A 20857-nucleotide genomic window follows, 5' to 3' on the forward strand; every position below is an offset into this window, starting at 1 on the left:
GCCACACGTGACAGCCACCTGTCATGGAATAACATGGATTTCAGGGTCACACGGACCTAGTTTGAATCCTGACCACGTCTCTGCTGTGTTATCTTGGCAGGTCACTTAATCACTCTGAGCCCTAACTGCTGGTCTATCACATGAGGGGGCCGACCTTTTCCTGCAGGGTCCACAGGGCGACCCCTCTGGTACTCGGTGTCGACAAATGCTCAGGTACACCGGGGGCGGGTCTCCCCTGACCCCATTGTAAAGCAGCCCGTTCCTCCCCCCAGGTCGTGAGCCTCTGAGCTAGGCCGACCAGCCGCACCTGCACTCCACCAGGACAGAATGGCCGGGCTGGGGTCATCTTCCCTGTGTCTGAGGACATGCTTTCGGGCTCCAGCTGCGGGCGGGTGCCTTGTGCCGGAGACTGCTGGAAGTTAGTCTCTTTCTTCCGCAGCCTCCCCTCATTTTTATCGAAGTGTTTTGCCCATTGCTTCCTGATCTTTTTGTTCCCTTTTTGTTCCCTAGTCAGATTAATTCCTCCAATCTGGAAAGTATCCACAATTTGGGGTCACTAATTCCAGTGGCTAACAGGGATTAAGAACACTCTGTGTGTGTGTGTGTGTGTGTGTGCGCGCGTGCCCTCTTTCAAATGCCGACTCTCCCGCGGGTTCAGCGCTGCAAAGGGAAGGACATCAGCTTGCAAACATGTTGGAACACAAGGGACACCATGCACAGTAAACGAGATCAAAGTACTACCTCACTGTTCCATTTACTGGAGCTGGTCACTAAGTCGTGGTCAGAGAATATCCCTTTTCTTGGAAAATATTCCCTTAATTAGTCCGGCAGAAACGATGTATGTGACCCCCTCAAATGTTCCAGAAAAAAAGTTAGGCACACACATTTATACACACGTAGATACTCAGACACTCGTGTATACACACTTACAGGCAATGTGGTACACACACACACACACACACACACACACACACACACACGAAAGAGAGAGAGGGAGGAGACCAAGCAAACAGGAGATAACGCACAGGGGTAAAATTTCAACACTACGAGCATACGGCAAGAGGACACGTAAGTGTTCTTCCCGCCTTTCCCATGTCTGCAACTTCTCCGTAAATTTGAAATTATTTCGAAATACAGCTTATGGATTTATTTTTTAAGTCATCACTACACCCAACGCGGGGGCTCGAACTCACCACCCAGAGATCAAGAGTCGCATGTTCTACTGACTGAGCCAGCCAGGGCGCCCCTCAAAATAAAGTTTATCAAAAAACCCCACCCCCAAACAAAACCCCCTCCAAACCTCAGCTTCCTTGGCCTTTGAAAGCCCCTCTTGTTATCTGGGGTTTTCCATTTTGAACTCCTACCTTTGTGGGTCCGCGGGGAGGCAGAGACAGCTCACATGGGAGTACTACCGTTGGTGACTGTGTCTCCCAGGGACTGTCCCCAAGCTTGCAAACATGTTAGATCACAGGGGACACCATGCAGAAAGTGGGCACATGGATGTGTGTGCATTTACCCTCCCCCACAAATACACACACCTCTCTCTGCTTCCCTGTTGACGATTCAAACCTTCAGCGTGCGGGCCTCAGGGGTGAGTGAGACCCACCAGCCGTCAACGAAAGGCAATGACCAGAAATACAATAAAACGGTCTTGCTCTTTACTGCACTACGATGAGGCGTAAAACGTCATACAAACGGGTAGGATACTGCAAGTGACATTTCCGAGTCAAAGTGCAAAAAACTGGAAAACAAAGAGGTTATCACTCACTGGTCTTCTCATCTCGCGATCCCTGGGCCCCAGGGGATTCTAGTCTTGCGCCCCCTGGTGGGGCACGGCTGGAGACGTGTCCTAAGTCACGTGGCGATGTGGAGCACGGAATCCCACTCCGAGTCCTTTAACTGTGAGCAGTATTTCGTCTTGCTCAGTTTCATGATGGAAAACAGCTGCTCGCAAATGTAGGTGCTCCCGAACATGGAGAGAATCTTGGCGCAGTGGCTTCGGTACTTCGGGTAGCTGCTCCACAGGTATTTGCAGAACTCGGGGACCCCGACCTTGTCATATTTCGTCTTTAGCACCGTGTTGCACTGCAGGTCGATGACCTCCATCTGGAGGGCCTCGTGCACGCTCTCGATCTTCACGGAGAAAGGGGAGCTGAACAGGGTCAGTTCACTTTCATAGAGTTTGAAATCAGACAGCCTCTTCTGGAACTCGGTCTTCAGTTCCACGATTTTGGGAATGTAGTTCAGACCATCGCTTTCATTTCTGGAAACCGACTTCAGAGTGGGAAAGTGGGCCAGGTTATTCCTCGCCAGGTGAGTTTCCCAAAGGCACAGTTTGGCGAGGAACGCCCGGATCAGGTCGTACATCTGCGTGACCACCTGCGAGTGTCCTTGGAGCGAGATGTTCAAAGTGTTCAGGTGCATTGTCATATCGACCAAGAAGGCCAAGTCTTTGATCCAATCTTGAGAGCTCAGCTGAGGCAGGGGCTTTCCTCTGGATGACATGAAGGAATCAATGTCTTCCAACGATTCAAAAAATCTCTTGAGCACCAGCCCGCGACTCAGCCACTTAATTTCAGTGTAGTACAGCAGGCTGCCATATTGGCTGTCCAGTTCATACAGCAAAGTGGTGAACTCGCTGTGGTTCAGTCCACGGGAACATATCCAGTTCACAGAGTTAACCACCACACTCATGACGTGGTCCATCTTCAACTTCTGCGCACAGAGTGAATCTGGGTGAATGATGCAACAAACCGACTTCAGATCCGAGTCCTTGCAAACCATGGCCACCTTGGACTTCAGTTTTGTAACCAGTCCGTCGTTCACATCCACCATTGCGGGGGTGCCCGTAGAGGCCACGCTGACCAGTTTTGACCAGTCGATATTAAACTTCTTCAGACTTTTCTCGACACGCAAAAACATCTCGTTGCCAGATTTCGTACCTGTCATGGGTACCGTATCCAAGAGCTCTTCCGACACATCGAAATTCTCATCAACGCCGCGGATGAATATGGCCAGCTGGGTGGTATTGTTGATATCCGTGATCTCATCGATTGCAATAGAGTATGCCACGAGTGACTTGATTTTTTCGCGTAACTTCTCCCATAAGTTCCCGGCCACATCTTCTACGGGCTGCACAGCAGCAGTTTCGTTTGGGCTCGCATTTGCAAACACCTGTTTCTGCTCGGGACCCACGATTTCGGATGACCCCAAGAGGTACTTTCTGAGCCCTTTCTTCAGCTCGTGCAGCTTCTCGTCCCGCATCTTCTCGGTATATTGGTCGTAGTGCTTACTGTGGTTCGTTTGATAATGACGCCGGAGGTTGTACTCTTTGGACACAGACATGCTCTGCTTGCATATTAAACACGTAGGAATATTCTGCACTTCCACGAAGAAATACGCTCTCTCCCACTTCTCTTGAAAGATGCGGCCCTCCTGGTCTATCTTTCTTTTTCCCACTTTTGATAGAGACATGGAGACAAGAAATATTTCACTTTTCCTCTTAACTCTACTATACGAAAAACGACAGCAAAAACAGGATGATAACCGTCAGGGGTAAAGCAGCTGGGGGGGCATGGTTAATCTGCCCCTGCAGAGAGGGACAGCTGACTTTCAGCTCCAGCAGACTGCTGCTGGAGGGAAGATGGGATCTGTGGCCAGATCTTTAGATTCCAAGAGAACTTCAAAATCCACTTTTATTTTTTTTAAAGCAAACTCTACACCACACGTGGGGCTTGAACTCATGACCCCGAGATCAAGAGTCATACGCTCTACCCACTGAGCCAGCCAGGTGCCCCTGGCTCCCCAAAATCAACTCTCCTGGGGCGCCTGGGTAGCTCAGTTGTTAAGTGTCTGCCTTCGGCTCAGGTCATGATCCCAGGGTCCTGGGATTGAGCCCTGCATCGGGCTCCCTGCTCAGAGGGAAGCCTGCTTCTCCCTCTCCCACTCCCCCTGCCTGTGTTCCCTCTCTCGCTGCCTCTCTCTCTGTCAAATAAATAAAATCTTAAAAAAAAAAAATCGACTTTCATGAAAACATCCCTGGCTTTTCTTTCTTTTCTTTCTCTTGAAAACATCCCTGGCTTTTCAATGTTGGCCACACATTCCCATTTTTATTTATTTATTTAATTTTTAAATTTAATTTTTTACTGCAGTCCTTTTTTCCCCCTCACACAATGTTGTGTTGCTGGGGCCTAATGTTCTCATAGGACTGTTCCCATTTGTCTGTTTTTTCATTTGCGTCTCAAGAGAACTTTGAAGTAACAGAGACGGGGACGACCACAGAAGGTGTGTGCTTTACCTGCTGTGGGTCCCAAGGGCCCTTGGTCACAGCCACGGAACCGCACAGAACTTACTTGTTTTAAATTTAAAGAAATCTGGCCATGAAGCAGGTGAGCTCTCCTTAGAGAGAACACAGGTCTAAAGATTCACTTTAAGAAAACGCGGGCAGAGACAAGAAGAAAGTCAGTTCAGTGGTTGCCTGGGGCTGGGGGTGGGAACAGGAAGTGACGGAAAAACGGGTAGGAGGGATCTTTGGGGGGGTGACAGAAATGTCCTAATATTAGATTGTGGTGACAGTCTGCATAACTCTGTAAATTTACTAAAAATGACTGACGTGTATACTTCACACGACCGAATTTTACAGTATGCAAATCACGCCTCCAAAAAGCTACAAAAAAAAAAAAAAGTAAAAAAACCCATTCAGCAACAAGACGAGTGGAGGAATAACAATCGGGCATTTTCAAAGAATATTTTAGTTTTCCCAACTTGAACCAAGGCGGTTCCCTAGCGGCTCAGACTCCTGAGAACAGCTCCACATCCCATCACTCGCCCTACAGGGTGCTCCTGACTTGCCAGCAAGGACGCCGGGGCCACGCGCAGAATATCGAACAGGCACATGGAGGGGGCTTTGCTCAGTTAGCACAGATGTTGACCTCAGCACTGGAGGGGGGTCCTGGGAGCCCCCTCTGTGCCAGGTGGCACCCCTTTTGGCTCTGAACTCTGGGGAGATCTGGGCGGAGGGCGGAATCCTGGGGGACGGAGCTGGGGTACCGGACAGGTGCTATTTACCCACTGAGCTGGGCTAGTCCAGTATAATGCTACTAGCCCCCCGCCATAAAGGGCTCCCCAATGCGAGTGTGCCAGGGAGCTCCAGCAAACCGTCGCAGGAGAAGAAAAGCCTGGGGAAGCTACGGAATTAAAGGACTTTATACCCAGCAGGACAAATGGACAGCATCTAACGAGCACCGTGCTTTGCTCTAAGGCTCAAGTAGCAAGGCCCCCCCGTGGTGAGTGCCTGCTGGAACATTCAGCACCGCACAGTGGGTGCTGGGACGCCCTTCTCGCCACCCACATGGGATACTCACCGTTGCTAAGCTCCAGTCCTGGAAGGGGTCTAAAGAGAAAGAGATATGGTGAATGCAACAAAGTTTGTCCACACCCAGCTCCCAGCAGCGGAATACGAGCCAAGGAGTGTGAGAGGCAGCTCGGCACAGCGCTTTGCTTCAGAGCCCCCCCGCCCACCTCCTGGGGTAAAAAAAATCCCGGTGCCGCCCCCTGCCCACCTCGATCAAGTGGCAACCTTCAGATTCATTGTCATGACCAAGCAGGGAACGCTCACCTACCTAATGACTGTGAATTTGATAAATTCTGCGGCATCCAAGATCCTTCTCATGGAGCTGATTTCCAGGTAACCGGGGGCTTTGAAGACCACCCCTGGGGGCATGCCGTCGATGACCACGCAGCCAGGGTTGAACGTGATCTTCCTGTAGGGAACTTTCACAGGGAAATCCACCCCGATGGCTTCACCTGTAAGAAGACCACCTAAGTGTGTCACTTACTTTTCCCACACCATGCTCTGTCTTTAGTGCCGAGATGTTAAAATCCTTCCCGTCCAGTGACAACGTCGGAGATCGGCCATTATTACTTCATGGACAATTTTACTGATTTTGACATTGGCAACAGTCAGTAAAACAGAATCAATTTCTCTCTCCGTGAAGGAGAAACGATCCTGGCATCTGCCTGACAAAGGGTTTTATGAAGATTAAATAATGAATCACATGTGACTGCTGAAAGCACTGCTCAGCCAGGGTAAGAACTCAGTAAATCAAAGATAGATATTATTATTGCGATTAGTGCGTCCACGTAAAAGCTGTTCCGGAAAAATACACACTGATTTTGATCATAGCTCCTTCCCAGAAAGATCAATTTCTTTTAAAAAATATATTTATTTTATTAAAAAAAATTTTTTTAGTAAGCTCTACACCCAACAGGGGACTCGAACTCACGATCCCTAGATCAAGAGTTGCACGTTCTTCTGACTGAGCCAGCCAGGCACCCCCAGAAAGATTGATAAAATATTCCATTAAAAAGAAATACCTCAAATATATACATTTTGGATACGTCACAGTATAAAAACTTACCAAATTTTCGGCTAAAGAGGTCATTGACTTGTTCTCTTAGTTGTTTTATCTTTTCAATGCTGGATAATCTTTCCTTCTCGTTATCTAAAAATAATTAGACAATCAAGCAAACTAGGGTTATTGATATATTAGCCCCCAAAAAAGCTGTTGGAGGAAGTGCCTGACAGCATACAAAAAAAGGACTCTATGCGGCTTATCATTCAGTTTAGTTTTCTGGAAATGTGTAAATAGAAGCCATTATAGAGGATAGAGAATTTCCCAAATTATAAATCCATGTAAACACACTCCATACTAACTCAGGGAATATTTTCAACATTATGCAGGACCAGGATGTCCACGTTCACCTCTACTCTTCAACATTATAATAGCAATCCTAGTCAATGCAATATGACAAGTAAAAGGAATAAGATGTACTAGGATTAGAAGGGAATATTTTTCGACACTTAACATTTTTATTGTATTTAATTTTGAATAACCAAAGCAAGTATGTGGTTCAAAACTCACAAGACATAGAACAGCATACGGTGAAACGTCTCTCTCCCATCCCTGTCTCAGCTCTGTTTCCTTCCTTGGAGAAACTATGTTATCATATTCTTTTGTATCTCTCCAGATATATTTTACATACACATATTCAGAAAAGACTGCCTGACAGGCAGCAAATAAATTCCACCTCTGTGACCAATTCCTACTCAACGGTAGCTGGTGCTTGGAGTTGCCTGCCCTGATATGTATTTTCCAGGTAATGCCAAGGCGTGGCTGTGAGACGCAATATATCTGATTAGCGATGCCTAATATAAGCAAGATATTCAGTGCCTGACAATTTGTAGTGTATTTTATATTCCTGAATTGTCATTCCTTAGTTGAAAGAGTGAACTAAGCAAAAGAAAAGTTCCAAGGGTTTCCGACCCATGTCATAAAATGGTTAAAATAGAACAAAAAGAAAAATATAAGGGCAATTATGATAATGCCAGATAGACTTCCATACCTGGAATGGTCACCTGAACGATGTTAAGATCTTCAACACCTGCTGCAGAATCTGTAATACTGGATGAATTTATGCTTTCTAAAAGGAGAAACAAATTTAGAACTTAAAGAAAATTCGGTTAATTCTCCTCTAAAAATGCCCGTGTGCCACTCTGATCAGAGGCACAGACTCAACTTTTAAAGCTTCAGAAAACAATTGGCTGTAAGAAGTCGGGTAGTGCAGAGTCTGCTTAAGACTCTCCCCATCTCTCTCTCCCCCTCTGCCCTGCATGCTCTCTCTCTAAAATAAGGAAATAAATCTCTAAAAAAACAAAAAATAAAAGTGTTTATCTGGCTCCATATTCTATAAGCCATCACAATAATTATTGTCAGACGAAGGACAAGACCACACCTACAGATGGGCTTCCAAATGCTACAGTCCTTTGCTAGATGCATGGCCATTATCTACCAAATAATTTATAGCCAATCCTTTAGAAAACCGCTCTCCAGAACAAAAAGGGTGATTGGGCTTGTAGTCCCTATACATGCGTGATGCCCCACAAGAGAAGAGCACGTGGAGAGGCCATCTTGGAGAACGTTTTCATCAACCGCGTTCAAATCACTGCTGGACTTGGATTCTTTTTTTTTTTTTTTTAAGGTTTTATTTATTCATTTGACAGAGAGAGACAGCCAGCGAGAGAGGGAACACAAGCAGGAGGAGTGGGAGAGGAAGAAGCAGGCTCCCAGCAGAGGAGCCTGATGTGGGGCTCGATCCCAGAACGCCGGGATCACGCCCTGAGCCGAAGGCAGACGCTTAACGACTGTGCCACCCAGGCGCCCCTGGAGATTTAAATGAAAGAAGTCAGGCCCCAAAGGGCACACATTGTACGATCCCACCTATATGAAATATGCAGGAAAGGTAAATCCATGGAGACAGAGAGTAGACTGGTGGATGCTCGGGGCTGGGGGAGGGAAGAATGGGAGGAACTGGTAATGGGTATGGGATTTTCTTTTGGGGAGACAAAAATGTTTTCAAAATAGATAGAGGTGGTGGTTACCCAACACTGCGAATTTATGAAAGCTACTGAATCGTTCACTTTAAAATGGTTCATTTTATGTTAGTTTCACCTTAATAAAAAAACATGTAAGGCAATTTAAAGGTTGGGGCACCTGGGTGGTTCCGTCAGTTAAGCGTCTGCCTTCAGCTCAGGTCATGATCTCAGGGTCCTGGGATCGAGCCCATGTTGGGCTCCCTGCTTAGCGGGGAGTCTGCTTCTCCCTCTCCCTCTGTGCTCTCTCTCTCTCACTCTCAAATAAATAAATCTTTTTTAAAAAAAGTAATTTAGGGGCACCTGGGTGGCACAGCGGTTGAGCGTCTGCCTTCGGCTCAGGGCGTGATCCGGTGTTCTGGGATCGAGCCCCACATCAGGCTCCTCCGCTATGAGCCTGCTTCTTCCTCTCCCACTCCCCCTGCTTGTGTTCCCTCTCTCGCTGGCTGTCTCTATCTCTGTCAAATAAATAAAATCTTAAAAAAAAAAAAAGTAATTTAAGGGTTTCCTTTTGTGGAATGTTAGGGAAAAAACCTCACTGGATGGCTCAGGATGGGAGGATCAGATGCCACAGTGAGGCCTTATGAGGGCTCTGAAACTGGCCATGTCAATATCATGTATTATCTGTACGCCCACTCAGGCCCTACTGACTTCAGGTATGGAGGAATTAACACAAATCCATCCCCACTAAGGGAAAATCCATCCTCCTGGCTACGGGTCAGGGACATTACCGCTGGACGGGAAGCATCTCCTCTGTGTCCAATTACCCGGCCGGCACCACTGCATAATTTCCAATAAAGCCGTCAGGGCTGACACCCTGCAGAGAAGCGGTCCCCTCGCACAGAACCGATCAATATCTGAATCTCCCCCCTAATACTTAATTAACCTATGTTCCCTGTGGAGAGTAAGGGAAACAGGGAAAAGCAAAAAGAAGAAAAGTAAAATCACACATAATTCCAATGTGGGTCGCTATAACTGTTTTTTTTTTTTCCATTTTTGGGGGTATTTTCTCCTGCTTTTTTCTCTTTCTACATAAATTTCTTTCTAAAGAAAGTTGAGATCCTACTATAAATTATGATTATTATTTTTCAATAAATAATTAATTAATTTAGGGACAGTGAGTGGTGCAGAGGGGGAGAGGGAGAGGAAGAGAGAGAATCCCAAGCAGACCCTGTGCTGAGCACGGAGCCTAACACGGGGCTGATCCCAGGACCCTGAGACCGTGACCTGAGCCGAAATTAAGAGCCGGACGCTTAACCAACTGAGCTACCCAGGTGCCCTGATCCTACCGTAAATTACGATTTGAGTCTCCCTGTGTTTTGTTCCTAACTTGTCTTGAGCCAGATGGCTTTGTTTTCCACTGGATGCACGCGAGCATTTCCCCCGTGGACGGCCACAGCCCTTCTCTCACTGCCGGGCGCTTACGCTGCACCCGCTTTTTCTCCTTTATAAATGGTGATGAGAGGGACTCTCCCCCTGAAATGACCCACTCGATGAAAGCAGTTTTAGAATTCAAAGAAATAAACTACAAGCGGAAGAATCAAACCCGGATGGGAACATTCATTCCATTTCAAAATTCCCCTAATCACGGGGACCAAGTCAATTCGGACCCTGTGGTGTGTCATGGGAAATAATCTTATCTCTAAAAAAAGCACTCCCGGGGCTCCTGGGTAACACCCAGATCAGCGTCTGCCTTTGGCCCAGGTCATGATCTCAGGGTCCCAGGATGGAGTCCCAAGTTCGCCTCCCTGCTCGGCGGAGAGTCTGCTTCTCCCCTCCTGCCGCTCCCCCCCACCTTGTGCGCGCACGCTCTCTCTCTCTCTCTCTCAAATAAATATATAAAATCTTTAAAAAAATAAATAAAAGGACTCCCACAGCAATTAGACAACATAAAGAAATGAAAGTCATCCAAATTGGTAAGGAAGAAGTAAAGCTCTCACTATTTGCAGACGACATGATTCTATATATAGGAAACCCTAAAGACTCCAAGGAACTGCTAGAACTGATCAATAACTCAGTAAAGCCGCAGGGCACAACATCAGTGTACAGAAGTCTGTTGTGCTCCCATCCGCTAATAATGAAGCAGTGGAAAGGGAAATTAAGAAAACAATCCCATTTGCAATTGCACCAACAACAATAAAATAGCTGGGGATAACCCTAACCGAAGAGGTGAGCGACCCGTGCTCTGAAAACTAACACTGGTGAACGAGATTCAGGACAACACAAAGAAATGAAAAGACGTTCCACGCTTATGGGTTGGAAGAACAGATATCGTTAAAAAGTCCATGTTACCCAGAGCACTCTACACATTCAGTGCAATCCCTATCAAAACACCCATACATTTTTCACAGAATTAGGACAAACGATCCTAAAATTTGTACGGAACCACAAAAGACCCCAAGAAGCCAAAGCAATCTTGAAAAACAAAACATATACTTAATGACAGTAATTCTGAGACCCTGTAACATTAAGAAATATGTAAAATAAAAACTTCTCCTTCTCGTATTAGGAAGACACTAGGGATCAGCTCAGATTCCAGTAGCTGAGATGAAAATATTTCTTACCGGGGCGCCTGGGTGGCTCAGTCGGTTAAGCGTCTGCCTTCGGCTCAGGTCATGACCCCAGGGTCCTGGGATCGAGCCCCGAATTGGGCTCCCTGCTCAGTGGGGGGGTCTGCTCCCTCTCCCTCTGCCCCTCCTCCCTGCTTGTGTTTCTCTCTCTCTCTCTAATACATAAATAAAATCTTAAAAAAAGAAAAGATTTCTTAGCAGATAACCAAGTGGATCACAGTGAAAGAAAATCGGCACATTTTTTTAACTAAATGGGCTCAAGATCCACAAGTTCCAGGATCAGTGGTGTCATTCATTTCTATGAAAAGTAAAAAACGTTTTAAAAACCTTTTAATTGTAAAGAATATCCATAGAATATGTTGTAACTATGAGATGTGGTTTTTAAACAGACTTCCAAACAAAAACCAAACAGATTACACGTCCGTTTGTCAGTCTTTTAAAGAAAATGGTCTTACGTAGCGGATCTTAAAAAATAAATCTTTTTTTCTTTTTAAGATTTTATTTATTTATTCGACAGAGATAGAGACAGCCAGCGAGAGAGGGAACACAAGCAGGGGGAGTGGGAGAGGAAGAAGCAGGCTCCCAGCGGAGGAGCCCGATGTGGGGTTCGATCCCACAACGCCGGGATCACGCCCTGAGCCGAAGGCAGACGCCTAACCGCTGAGCCACCCAGGCGCCCCCCAAAATAAATCTTTTTAAAACCACACTTTGAACTTGGCTTCCTTTAGATCCTTGCAGTTAAACGGAGTTCGTGGCTTCTAGAAATGATCAGTTGTTATCTGTGAACTCTCTCTATACCAGCGGAATGTGCTTCTGAGGGAAGGCAGCCCTCCCCGCCTCTGTCTATCAACCTTCTTTCTTCCCTCCCTTGGGACGGGGCATAGTCTGGTCCCTGGCCCGTGCTGATCTGCACACACACACACACACACACATGCACACACACACACACACAGACAGGTATATACCCATATACTCCCACCCACACCCCCATACACACATACGCCCCCACCCCAAGCCCCTCATATACACACACACATACACACACAGAGACACATATACCACCCATACACTCTCACACACCCCCCATACACACACACACACACACACACACCACATACACCCCCACCCTCTGAGCCCCCCCATACACACACACACCACATACACTCCGACCCCCCGAGCCCCCCATACACATATACACACACAGACAGGTATATACCCATACACTCCTACCCACACCCCCCCACACACACACCACATACACCCCCACCCTCTGAGCCCCCACATACACTACACACACACACAAATACTCACAGACACGTCTATACCCATACACCCCCAGCCCCCATACACACATATACACACCACATACACCCCCACCCCCCGAGTCCCCCATACACACACACACACACACACACACACCCGCCGCCTGTCTCAATCTTTTCCCCACAATAACCCGTTAAGAAGAAATGAAAGCCACACTCAGCAGTGTCACTCTGACGAGGCTTTCACCAACTAACCTTCAATTTTCACCTCAGCTTCGGGGTCCTCACTCGTTTCTGAAGGGACGCGCGGAGTGGAATCTTGAAAAAAAAATTTCTAAAATGACATTTGTTATTATGTATTCTCATGTTCCAACTTCTCACTGCTCCTGCACCCAAACAGCTGGCTCTTTAAACACATCGCATACTCAACACACGTGAAAGTATACACGTGAAAGGAATTTGATTATCTTTAAATTTTTAAAGGTATTTACTTTTTAAAAAAATTTTAGTTCAATTGGCCAACATGTAGTCGTCCTTAGTTTCAGAGGCAGAGGTCAGTGATTCACGAGTTGTGTGTAACACCCAGTGCTCCTCACATCACGTGCCCTCCTTAACGCCCATCACCCGGTGGCCCCGTCGCCCACCCCCTTCCCCTCCAGCAACCCTCAGTTTGTTTCCTAGAGTCAACAGTCTGTCATGGTTTGTCTCCCCTCTGATTTCTCCCCATTCAGTCTTCCCTCCCCTCCCCTATGATCCTCTGCGCCATTTCTTATATTCCTCATATGAGGGAAACCCTATGATAATTGTCTTTCTCTGATTGACGTATTTTGCTCAGCATAATCCCCTCTAGAGGAATATTGAAAAAAAAAAAAAAACAAAGCTGGTGGCATCACAATTCTGGACTTCAAGCTCTACGACAAAGCTGGAGTCATCAAGACAGCATGGGACTGACACAAAAACAGACACATAGATCCCTGAACAGAATAGAGAACCTAGAGATGGACCCTCAACTCTGTGGTCAACTCATCTTCGACAAAGCAGGAAAGAACATCCAATGGAAAAAAAGACAGTCTCTTCAACAAATGGCGTTGGGAAAACTGGACAGCCACATGCAGAAGAATGAAACTGGACCGTTCCCTTACACCATCCACAAAGATAAACTCAAAATGGATAAAAGACCTAAATATTTATTTTTACTTATTATTATTATTATTTTGTAATAATCTCTATACCCAACGTGGGGCTTGAACTCCTGACTCCAAGATCAAGGGCCTCACGCTCTTTTGACTGAGCCAGCCAGGCGTCCCTAAATGTCAAGGTAATTTTAACTTTAAGGGATCATAGGGCCAGAAAGGGTAACCTTATAAGGGATAAGGGGAGGCAAAAAACTCTCAGATATTAGGAAACAGTACCCAGTTACCCACATTAGTGGACACAGATATGCTTCCATTTGAGGTAATGGAATTCCTATGCTCATAAGCATTTTCTTGCTATCATCAGAAATCCCTCGGATGAAAGAAAGCCGGGTGCTTTGGGGGACGGTTCCCCTGCCAGCAACCCTCCGGGATTCAGTCTATTATAACACCAGAGGCACAATCGATTTTTCTGGTTTGCCAGATTTATGACACACAGACACAAGTCTGGCTGGATCTCACCTAACTCTGGCTCATTTTAGAAAGCTTCCATTAATTGTTCGTAGAGGAAGAAACACTCTAAGGCAATCAGCTGTTGGATATTGGACTATCCTAACATAAGACGTAACGTCTGGGGGAAAAAATGGGTGAAGTCACACCAGACCTCTCTGTTCCTGTAGTTTCTTGAGAATCTTTGATTACTTCAACATAAAAAGTTTATAAAAAAAAAATCAAACTAATTCTGCTGTATCAGAAATAGACTTCCCGCTATACTGTAATAACAGAAATCTCTTGGGGGTGTCTGGCGGGCTCAGTCAGTGGAGCATGTGACTCTTGATCTCGGGATTGTGAGTTCGAGCCCCACATTGGGTGTAGAGATGACTAAAAAAATAAATAACTAAACTTGAAAAAAAAAATCTCTTCAGAAGCGAGGTACTTCAAAGACCAACAACCAGTGACATCTTTCTGACTCTCAGCACCAGCTCTACCCGGATTCCCATGTAGGTCTTCCTCTTCCTAAATACGTTCTATCCATTAAAAAAAAAAAAAAAAAGACAGAACAATGTCTTTTCCATCTTTATTTTTTATTTATTTTTATTTTAAGTAGGCTCCACGCCCAACATGGCGCTTGAACTCACGACCCTGAGATCGAGGGCCGTGTGCTCCACTGACTGAGCAGGCCGGGCTCCCCCACAGAACAATGTCTCAAGGGGCTTCAACAAAGGGAAGGAAAATGATGTGAGGGAGGAACCGATTTAAACTGAGTTTGAAATCACTGTCCTTCCTAACATTCGGAGAAGGTCAGAGACGGGGTTGAGGAAAAAGCCACGAAAAATAAATGGCCGAATCCTGTCACACGTTAGGACACTGATGAACCCCCCTGGCGGGGGAGGCGGTCACACTGGGATGCGGGGCTCGATCCCAGGACCCTGAGATCATGACCTGAGCCAAAGGCAGATACTTAACCGACTGAGCCACCCAGGCGCCCCTGTGGTGTGTTTTTTTAAACCACAGTTTAAAAAAATGCATAATTTAGAAAAATATATGGAAGAGGAATAATGACAGAAGGGACTTGTCTTCTTGGTTTAAAGCAATGAAGTTGAAGATGATTAATTCTGTGAGTGAATGAACGATCCTAACACTGGACCGGAACGTAGTATGTTCTCTGGCAAAATCTATCGAGACTCTTTTAGGTCAGAGAATTGAACCAAATAGTTCAGGGAGCCATTGGAAATGTCCCCCACGATACAGAACCCCAGATGCCCCCAACTCACAGAAGCTATTAAAAATGACCACACGTTAGCTCCTTCGAGAATGCCTCTGACTTAGAGAAAAATACAAATCCTTTTGGAACCAAGATAGACATCTGACTCCTAAAAGCAAGGTCTTCTTGCCTGTGAACTGACAAAGGTATCCCATGCCTCTAGGTTGGGGGAGGAAATTTCTGTTATTAATTTCACCTTGGACATGCATAAACCATTTTAAGAATTCAGGCGTTACCCACGATACTCAAGATTTATACACACAGGGAGGGGAGTACTATCAAATTTTACTTCTGATTCGAGAATTTCCTAGGGGTGCCTTGGTAGCTCAGTCGATTAAGCATCTGCCTTTGGCTCAGGTCATAATCCCAGGGTCCTGGGATCGAGCCCCCTATCCTCCGGCTCCCTGCTCAGCAGGGAGCCTGCTTCTCCCTCTCCCTCTGCCCCCACTCTCCCCACTCCTGCTCTCTCTTTCAAATAAATAAATAAAATCTTAAAAAAAAAGAATTTCCTGAAATACTTTTCAACTCTGGTCAAAAGAAGTTTGGGGGGCACCTGGCTGGCTCTCAGTGGAGTGTGCAACTCTTGATGTCAGGGTCATGAGTTCGAGCCCCATGTGTGGTGTAGAGTTTACTTAAAAAGAAATTAAAAAAAAGAATTTTGGTATGCCCATCAAGAAGACAAAATGGAAAAAAGCAATAAATCGCAGAGGTGTAAAGTTTTCTTACCACACAACTTCTAATCCGGGTGCTTTAAGCAGAATCACTCACAGATCGGAACAGGAGGCCTGACAGAGTTCTTAAGGCCACATTTTAGAGCTAAGACTCGGCTGGTTTTCTAAGAAGGCATGCCGAGAAGCTGCCTCATTTTCAAACATGTGTCATGGGTGTTTAAAAGACTGTGTTCTCTGCAAAATACTGTAAACTCGAACAACAAAACCAAAGAGAGGCTAAAACGCCTGGCTTCTCTAACCTTCCATTGGTAATTCCATTTCTATTACTTCGCCACTCGCACAGGGATGCTGGCTTTCTGAAAGGGAAGCAAACGATATATTTAAAAAAAAAAAAAGGCCAAAATACACAATGTAAACAAGAATTCATTTAAAACCATGCCAACAGTTCAAGACCCCCACAGGAACGTATGTGAGAAATACTCTGAGTCCTTGATACAAAATTCACACAAACGATTCTTTCTTTACGCTTTTTCTTTGTTGTTTTATCTGCGCTTTGGAGAAGTTTCAAACCTACAAAAGCAGAGATGGTACACTGATGCCCTGGGTCCATCTCCAGGGCCAACAGCCACCAGCCCCGTATCCTGTTTTCCTGCGCGCGCCCCTCCCCCCACCTGCACGGGTTGTGCAAGTCAATTCCAGGTCTGGCGGGGATGGGGTGCGCAGACCGCGCGTGCGCAAGTAAGACGTCAGGACTCTCGTCCTTCACCTTCACCACATCCCCATTCCCCCCAAATTAACAACACTCGTTATCATCAGCTCGTATCTAGTCACTGTGCAAATTTCAACGGTCTCGTAAACATCTTTTTTTTTTTTTTTATGTCATGTTTGGACATAGTTTCACACTTACAGAAAAGTCACAAAAAGAATATAGTGCAAAGAGGAGCCACATAGCTTCTACTCAGATGATAGATAGTTAACGGTTTACTGTTTCCCTTGATCATGTTCAATTTTTGCCCCCCCCCCCCCGCCCCCATCTTCCTATGTAGGCAGATCGATGTATGTACACCGGACATCCTTTTCTCTTTCTCTGACCCATCTGGGGAAAGTTACATAGACCGTGGCCCTTCACCTCTGAACCCTTCTTTATAGCTTTCCCTCCTCCGGTGCGGGATCCAGTTTGGGGCGAGGCATTGCTTTTTTTGTTCTCACTTCTCTTTCTTTTCATTTAACCTGGAACCATTGTATAGTCTGTCTGATTTTCATGGCAGGCCCATTTTATAAGAAGAGAGGTTTTCCTGGGGCACCTGGCTGGCTCGGTGAGTGGAGCGGGTGACTCTTGATCTTGGGGTTGTGAGTTCGAGTCCCATGTTGGGTATAGAGATTACTTAAAAATAAAATCTTTTTTAAGATTTTATTTATTTGACAGAGAGAGACAGCCAGCGAGAGAGGGAACACAAGCAGTGGGAGAGGAAGAAGCAGGCTCCCAGCAGAGAAGCCTGATGTGGGGCTTGATCCCTGGACTCTGGGATCACGCCCTGAGCTGAAGGCAGACACTTAAGGACTGAGCCACCCAGGCGCCCCTAAAAAAAAATCTAAAAAAAAAAAAAAAAGAAAAAGAAAAAAAAAAAGCGCTCCCTCGCCCCTTTCACCTTGTGAGGACACAGTGAGAAGAGGGTCATCTATGAACCAGGACGGGGGTCCTCGCCAGACTGCCAGCATCTTGGTCTTAGACTTCCCGGCCTCCGGAGCAGTAAGGAATATGTTTCTGTTGCTTATAACCCCCCCTGGTCTATGGTATTCTGTTTCAGCAGCCTGAACGCTCTAAGGCGGTGTCCACCGGCCCCTCCCTGGTGATGTGCACCTTGATCGCTCGGTCAGGGTGTTGCTTGCTTTCTCCACTGGATAATTACCCTTTTTTCCTCCCTCTTGCAACTAACAAGCAGCCTGTGGGGAGAAACGTTAGGTTGTGTAAGCATTCCATTCCTTTTCTAGATTTCTCTCTAGATGCCGCATCCCATGGTGACTCCTGCTTGATCCAATCTTTTATTATAATGGTTACAAAAGGATGGTTTTCCAATTCCAGCACTCCTGCCCAGCACCTGGCATTCCACAGGAAGCCATAAATGTCTTTCTGTGGCTGGTTCGTTCAAATCGATCCCAACAGAGCCCACACGCTGCATTAGGTTGAAATATCTCAAACGTCTTTTACTATAAAACAGGTTTCTCTCCATTTCCTTTTTAACTTGCCATCATTTGATGAAGAAATCCACCTTGTCACGTCCCTTCCGTTCTGGAGTTTGCTGCCTGTGTCCTTGTGGTGGGGTGGTGTCTTCACATGTTCCTCTATCCCCCGTGTTTCCTGCAAACTGGGGGTAGAACTAGAGGCTGGTTCAGACTCAGGTTTGATTTTGGGGGGAGCAAGCATCCCCAAGGTGCACGTCCTTCTGGATCCTGTCAGGAGGCACACCAAGTCTGGACCAGTGAGTTCAGGAAATGTCAACCAAATCCATTTGCAATAAAGTCCCCATCAATGTTTTATGAATGGCTTTACTGGCCACTGATGATTATTGCCAAGACGCATGGCTTTGTTGGGGGTTGTAAAATGAGGACATTATATGATTTTTTAAAAGCCTTGTTCCCCCCCAAATTCTTTTTTTTTTTTTTTAAGTAAGCTCTATGCCCAATGTGGCCCTTGAACTTACAACCCCAAGATCAAGAATCACATGTTCCACTGAATGAGCCAACCAGGCGCCCCCATTTGGCCATTTTTGAATTGGGTAGTTTGTGTTTTTGTTGTTGAGTTAAAAACAGTTCTTATCCTTATTCTTATCTGTTTCTAGGTTACTTAATGCTGGCCTTCAATTTTTAGTATTTGTGGTAGGCAGATGGGCCCCCACGGATATCCAAAACCTGTGAATCTTGTATGTTACAGGGCAAGGGGCAATTAAAGGAGGGAGACGGAATTACGGAATTACGTTTGCTCATCAGCTGACCTCAGAAAAGGAGATCATCCTGCCTTATTCGGGCTCAACATAATCAGAGGGGCATTTAAATGTGGACTACGGAAGCACAGGAGTCAGTGTCAGTGATGGGATGTGGGAAAGACCACGTTAATTCCTTGATCTTGGACCTTTGCCTCCACTTTCCCCTCTGCCTAGAAGGCTCCTCCCCCAAATCGAACGGTGTCAGCTGGGAAGAAAACTGAATGGTGCTGATACTCTTACCGCCGCCAATGTCAGGGCAGCCTGGGCACGGTGTATTTCAACAAAGCTTGTCCTCTGCATTCTCCATTCCCAGGCGCCCCAGAGATGGGGTCCCTGCACATATAAAAGTCCTTATGGGACTTCATGGTCTCCGTGCTGGCCAAGTCATGGATGTGTGTATGTGAGTCTGAGAGGTCTGTGCTGCGGATGGATGGTGAGGTCCAGGTGGGGCGGGGTGGGATGGGGAATCAGACTTTCATATAAACCTTGCACAAGGCCCTGGGCCCTGCTGGGGCCACAACTGACGTCACTGGGGGGGGGGCTCCACAAAGGCCAGTCGACATTCCGAGCAGGGGACATTAGTTGCCTTTATGGATTTAAACCTTTCTCCCTTACTTAAAGGAAATATAAAGATGTCAGTACTTCAACATGTGAAGATTTTACCTAAATGGTCACAAAAATATTCAGTACTATGGAATACAGTCCATGATGTCAGGCAATTTTAATCTTTTGGGCATCAAGAAGGAAGGGGCCCCACTTTGGGAGTTTTTGTACAAAGATGTCTTTTTTTTTTAAGATTTTATTTATTTGATAGAGAGAGACACAGCGAGAGAGGGAACACAAGCAGGGGGAGTGGGGGAGGGAGAAGCAGGCTTCCCGCTGAGCAGGGAGCCGGATGTGGGGCTCAATCCCAGGACCCTGGGATCATGACCTGAGCCGAAGGCAGACGCTTAGCGACTGAGCCACCCAGGCGCCACATTGTACAAAGATGTCTTGAGTAGTTCTGTCACTTCCAAGCCAAGCAGGAGAAAGATTATAAATTATACATTTAACCTAATGCTGTTCTTCAAATAATGTGCTTCTTTCTGATCAACTGAAATGGAATGACTATACTTATGTCTATCCAATCATTGATTTATTTCACTGTTGCCTTTGGGAGTAGACTCCGTAAGTAACCCAGAATCCCCCAACGTATACATTTTGATAAACCTCAAGGTCATTTAAGTTGAAAAGGATAGTTTTGGGAGTCAAGATGTAATCATATGTACTTTTTCTCAAAAAGGGAGTGATTGAGAAACAGGTGACAATGATGCTTCGTGAGGGAGCCGTTCAGTTCAGCAAGCACATGCGAGTGCCCGCTGTGTGCACAGCCCTGGACTTGGGACCCTGGGGCTCCGAGCTGGGGCAGTCCGCGGCAGAAGCATAAATACCCCACCAGCAGGTGGCTCTAGAGGCTTTGTGCAATTCGGGAGCTGAAGGCTCCCTGCTCTACTTGAGATTCTGTCTGTGCCCAGAAAGCAGTGGAACTTGCCGGAAGCCTGCAAAGCCAGAAGGGAATCCCACGGAGGGATCAGCTTATATAAAAGCTGGTGGAAGGAGGATTCAGGGCATGTTTCAGGAATCAGCCTGAGCAGGGTGTCTGAAGAGCTGAGGGGGGCGATCGTGGGGGAGGCAGACAGGATAGGGAGGGAGGCTGGAAACAGCGCTGAAAGACACGGGTGATGAGAAGCCATAGACGGTGTGTGAGCAGGGGAGGGAGGTGACAGATCCCGTTCTCCATGAATAAATGATTGGAGGACAGGGGGTAGGATGGATTGAAAAGGGATCCTAAGGGACCACAGCAGGCCAGCTGTGTGTGGGGTGGGATGGGGGACCTGCCCAGGACAGAGCAATGACAACGGATACTCTCATTGGTCTTTAGAGTTTTTGAAAAAAGTTTTTGGTTTTGTTTCTACTGTAAGTTACAGAGCTCAGTAATACAGCAGGACTATTTTTTTTTTAAGATTTTATTTATTTATTTGACAGAGAGAGAGAGACAGGC

At 46.3% G+C, this 20857-nt stretch overlaps 1 protein-coding gene across 1 annotated transcript in view; it reads right to left on the reverse strand.

Annotated features, from left to right (window-relative positions):
- Positions 1-1636: 1636 nt before the first annotated feature.
- LOC123784721 (general transcription factor II-I repeat domain-containing protein 2) overlaps positions 1637-20857 on the reverse strand; it is a 45812-nt gene continuing 26591 nt past the window's right edge. Inside the window, exons 10-16 of the mRNA XM_045786146.2 lie at positions 16132-16188; positions 12519-12581; positions 7405-7482; positions 6420-6503; positions 5622-5805; positions 5364-5392; positions 1637-3458 (exon numbers count right to left, since the gene is read on the reverse strand). Coding sequence (XP_045642102.1) covers positions 1855-3458; positions 5364-5392; positions 5622-5805; positions 6420-6503; positions 7405-7482; positions 12519-12581; positions 16132-16188 — 2099 coding nt within the window. The 3' untranslated portion in view covers positions 1637-1854. The remainder of the gene's footprint in view (positions 3459-5363; positions 5393-5621; positions 5806-6419; positions 6504-7404; positions 7483-12518; positions 12582-16131; positions 16189-20857) is intronic.

Source organism: Ursus americanus, chromosome 2, assembly GCF_024610735.1.
Source record: "Ursus americanus isolate L20-20 chromosome 2, mUrsAme1.1.p, whole genome shotgun sequence".
NCBI lineage: Eukaryota > Metazoa > Chordata > Mammalia > Carnivora > Ursidae > Ursus > Ursus americanus.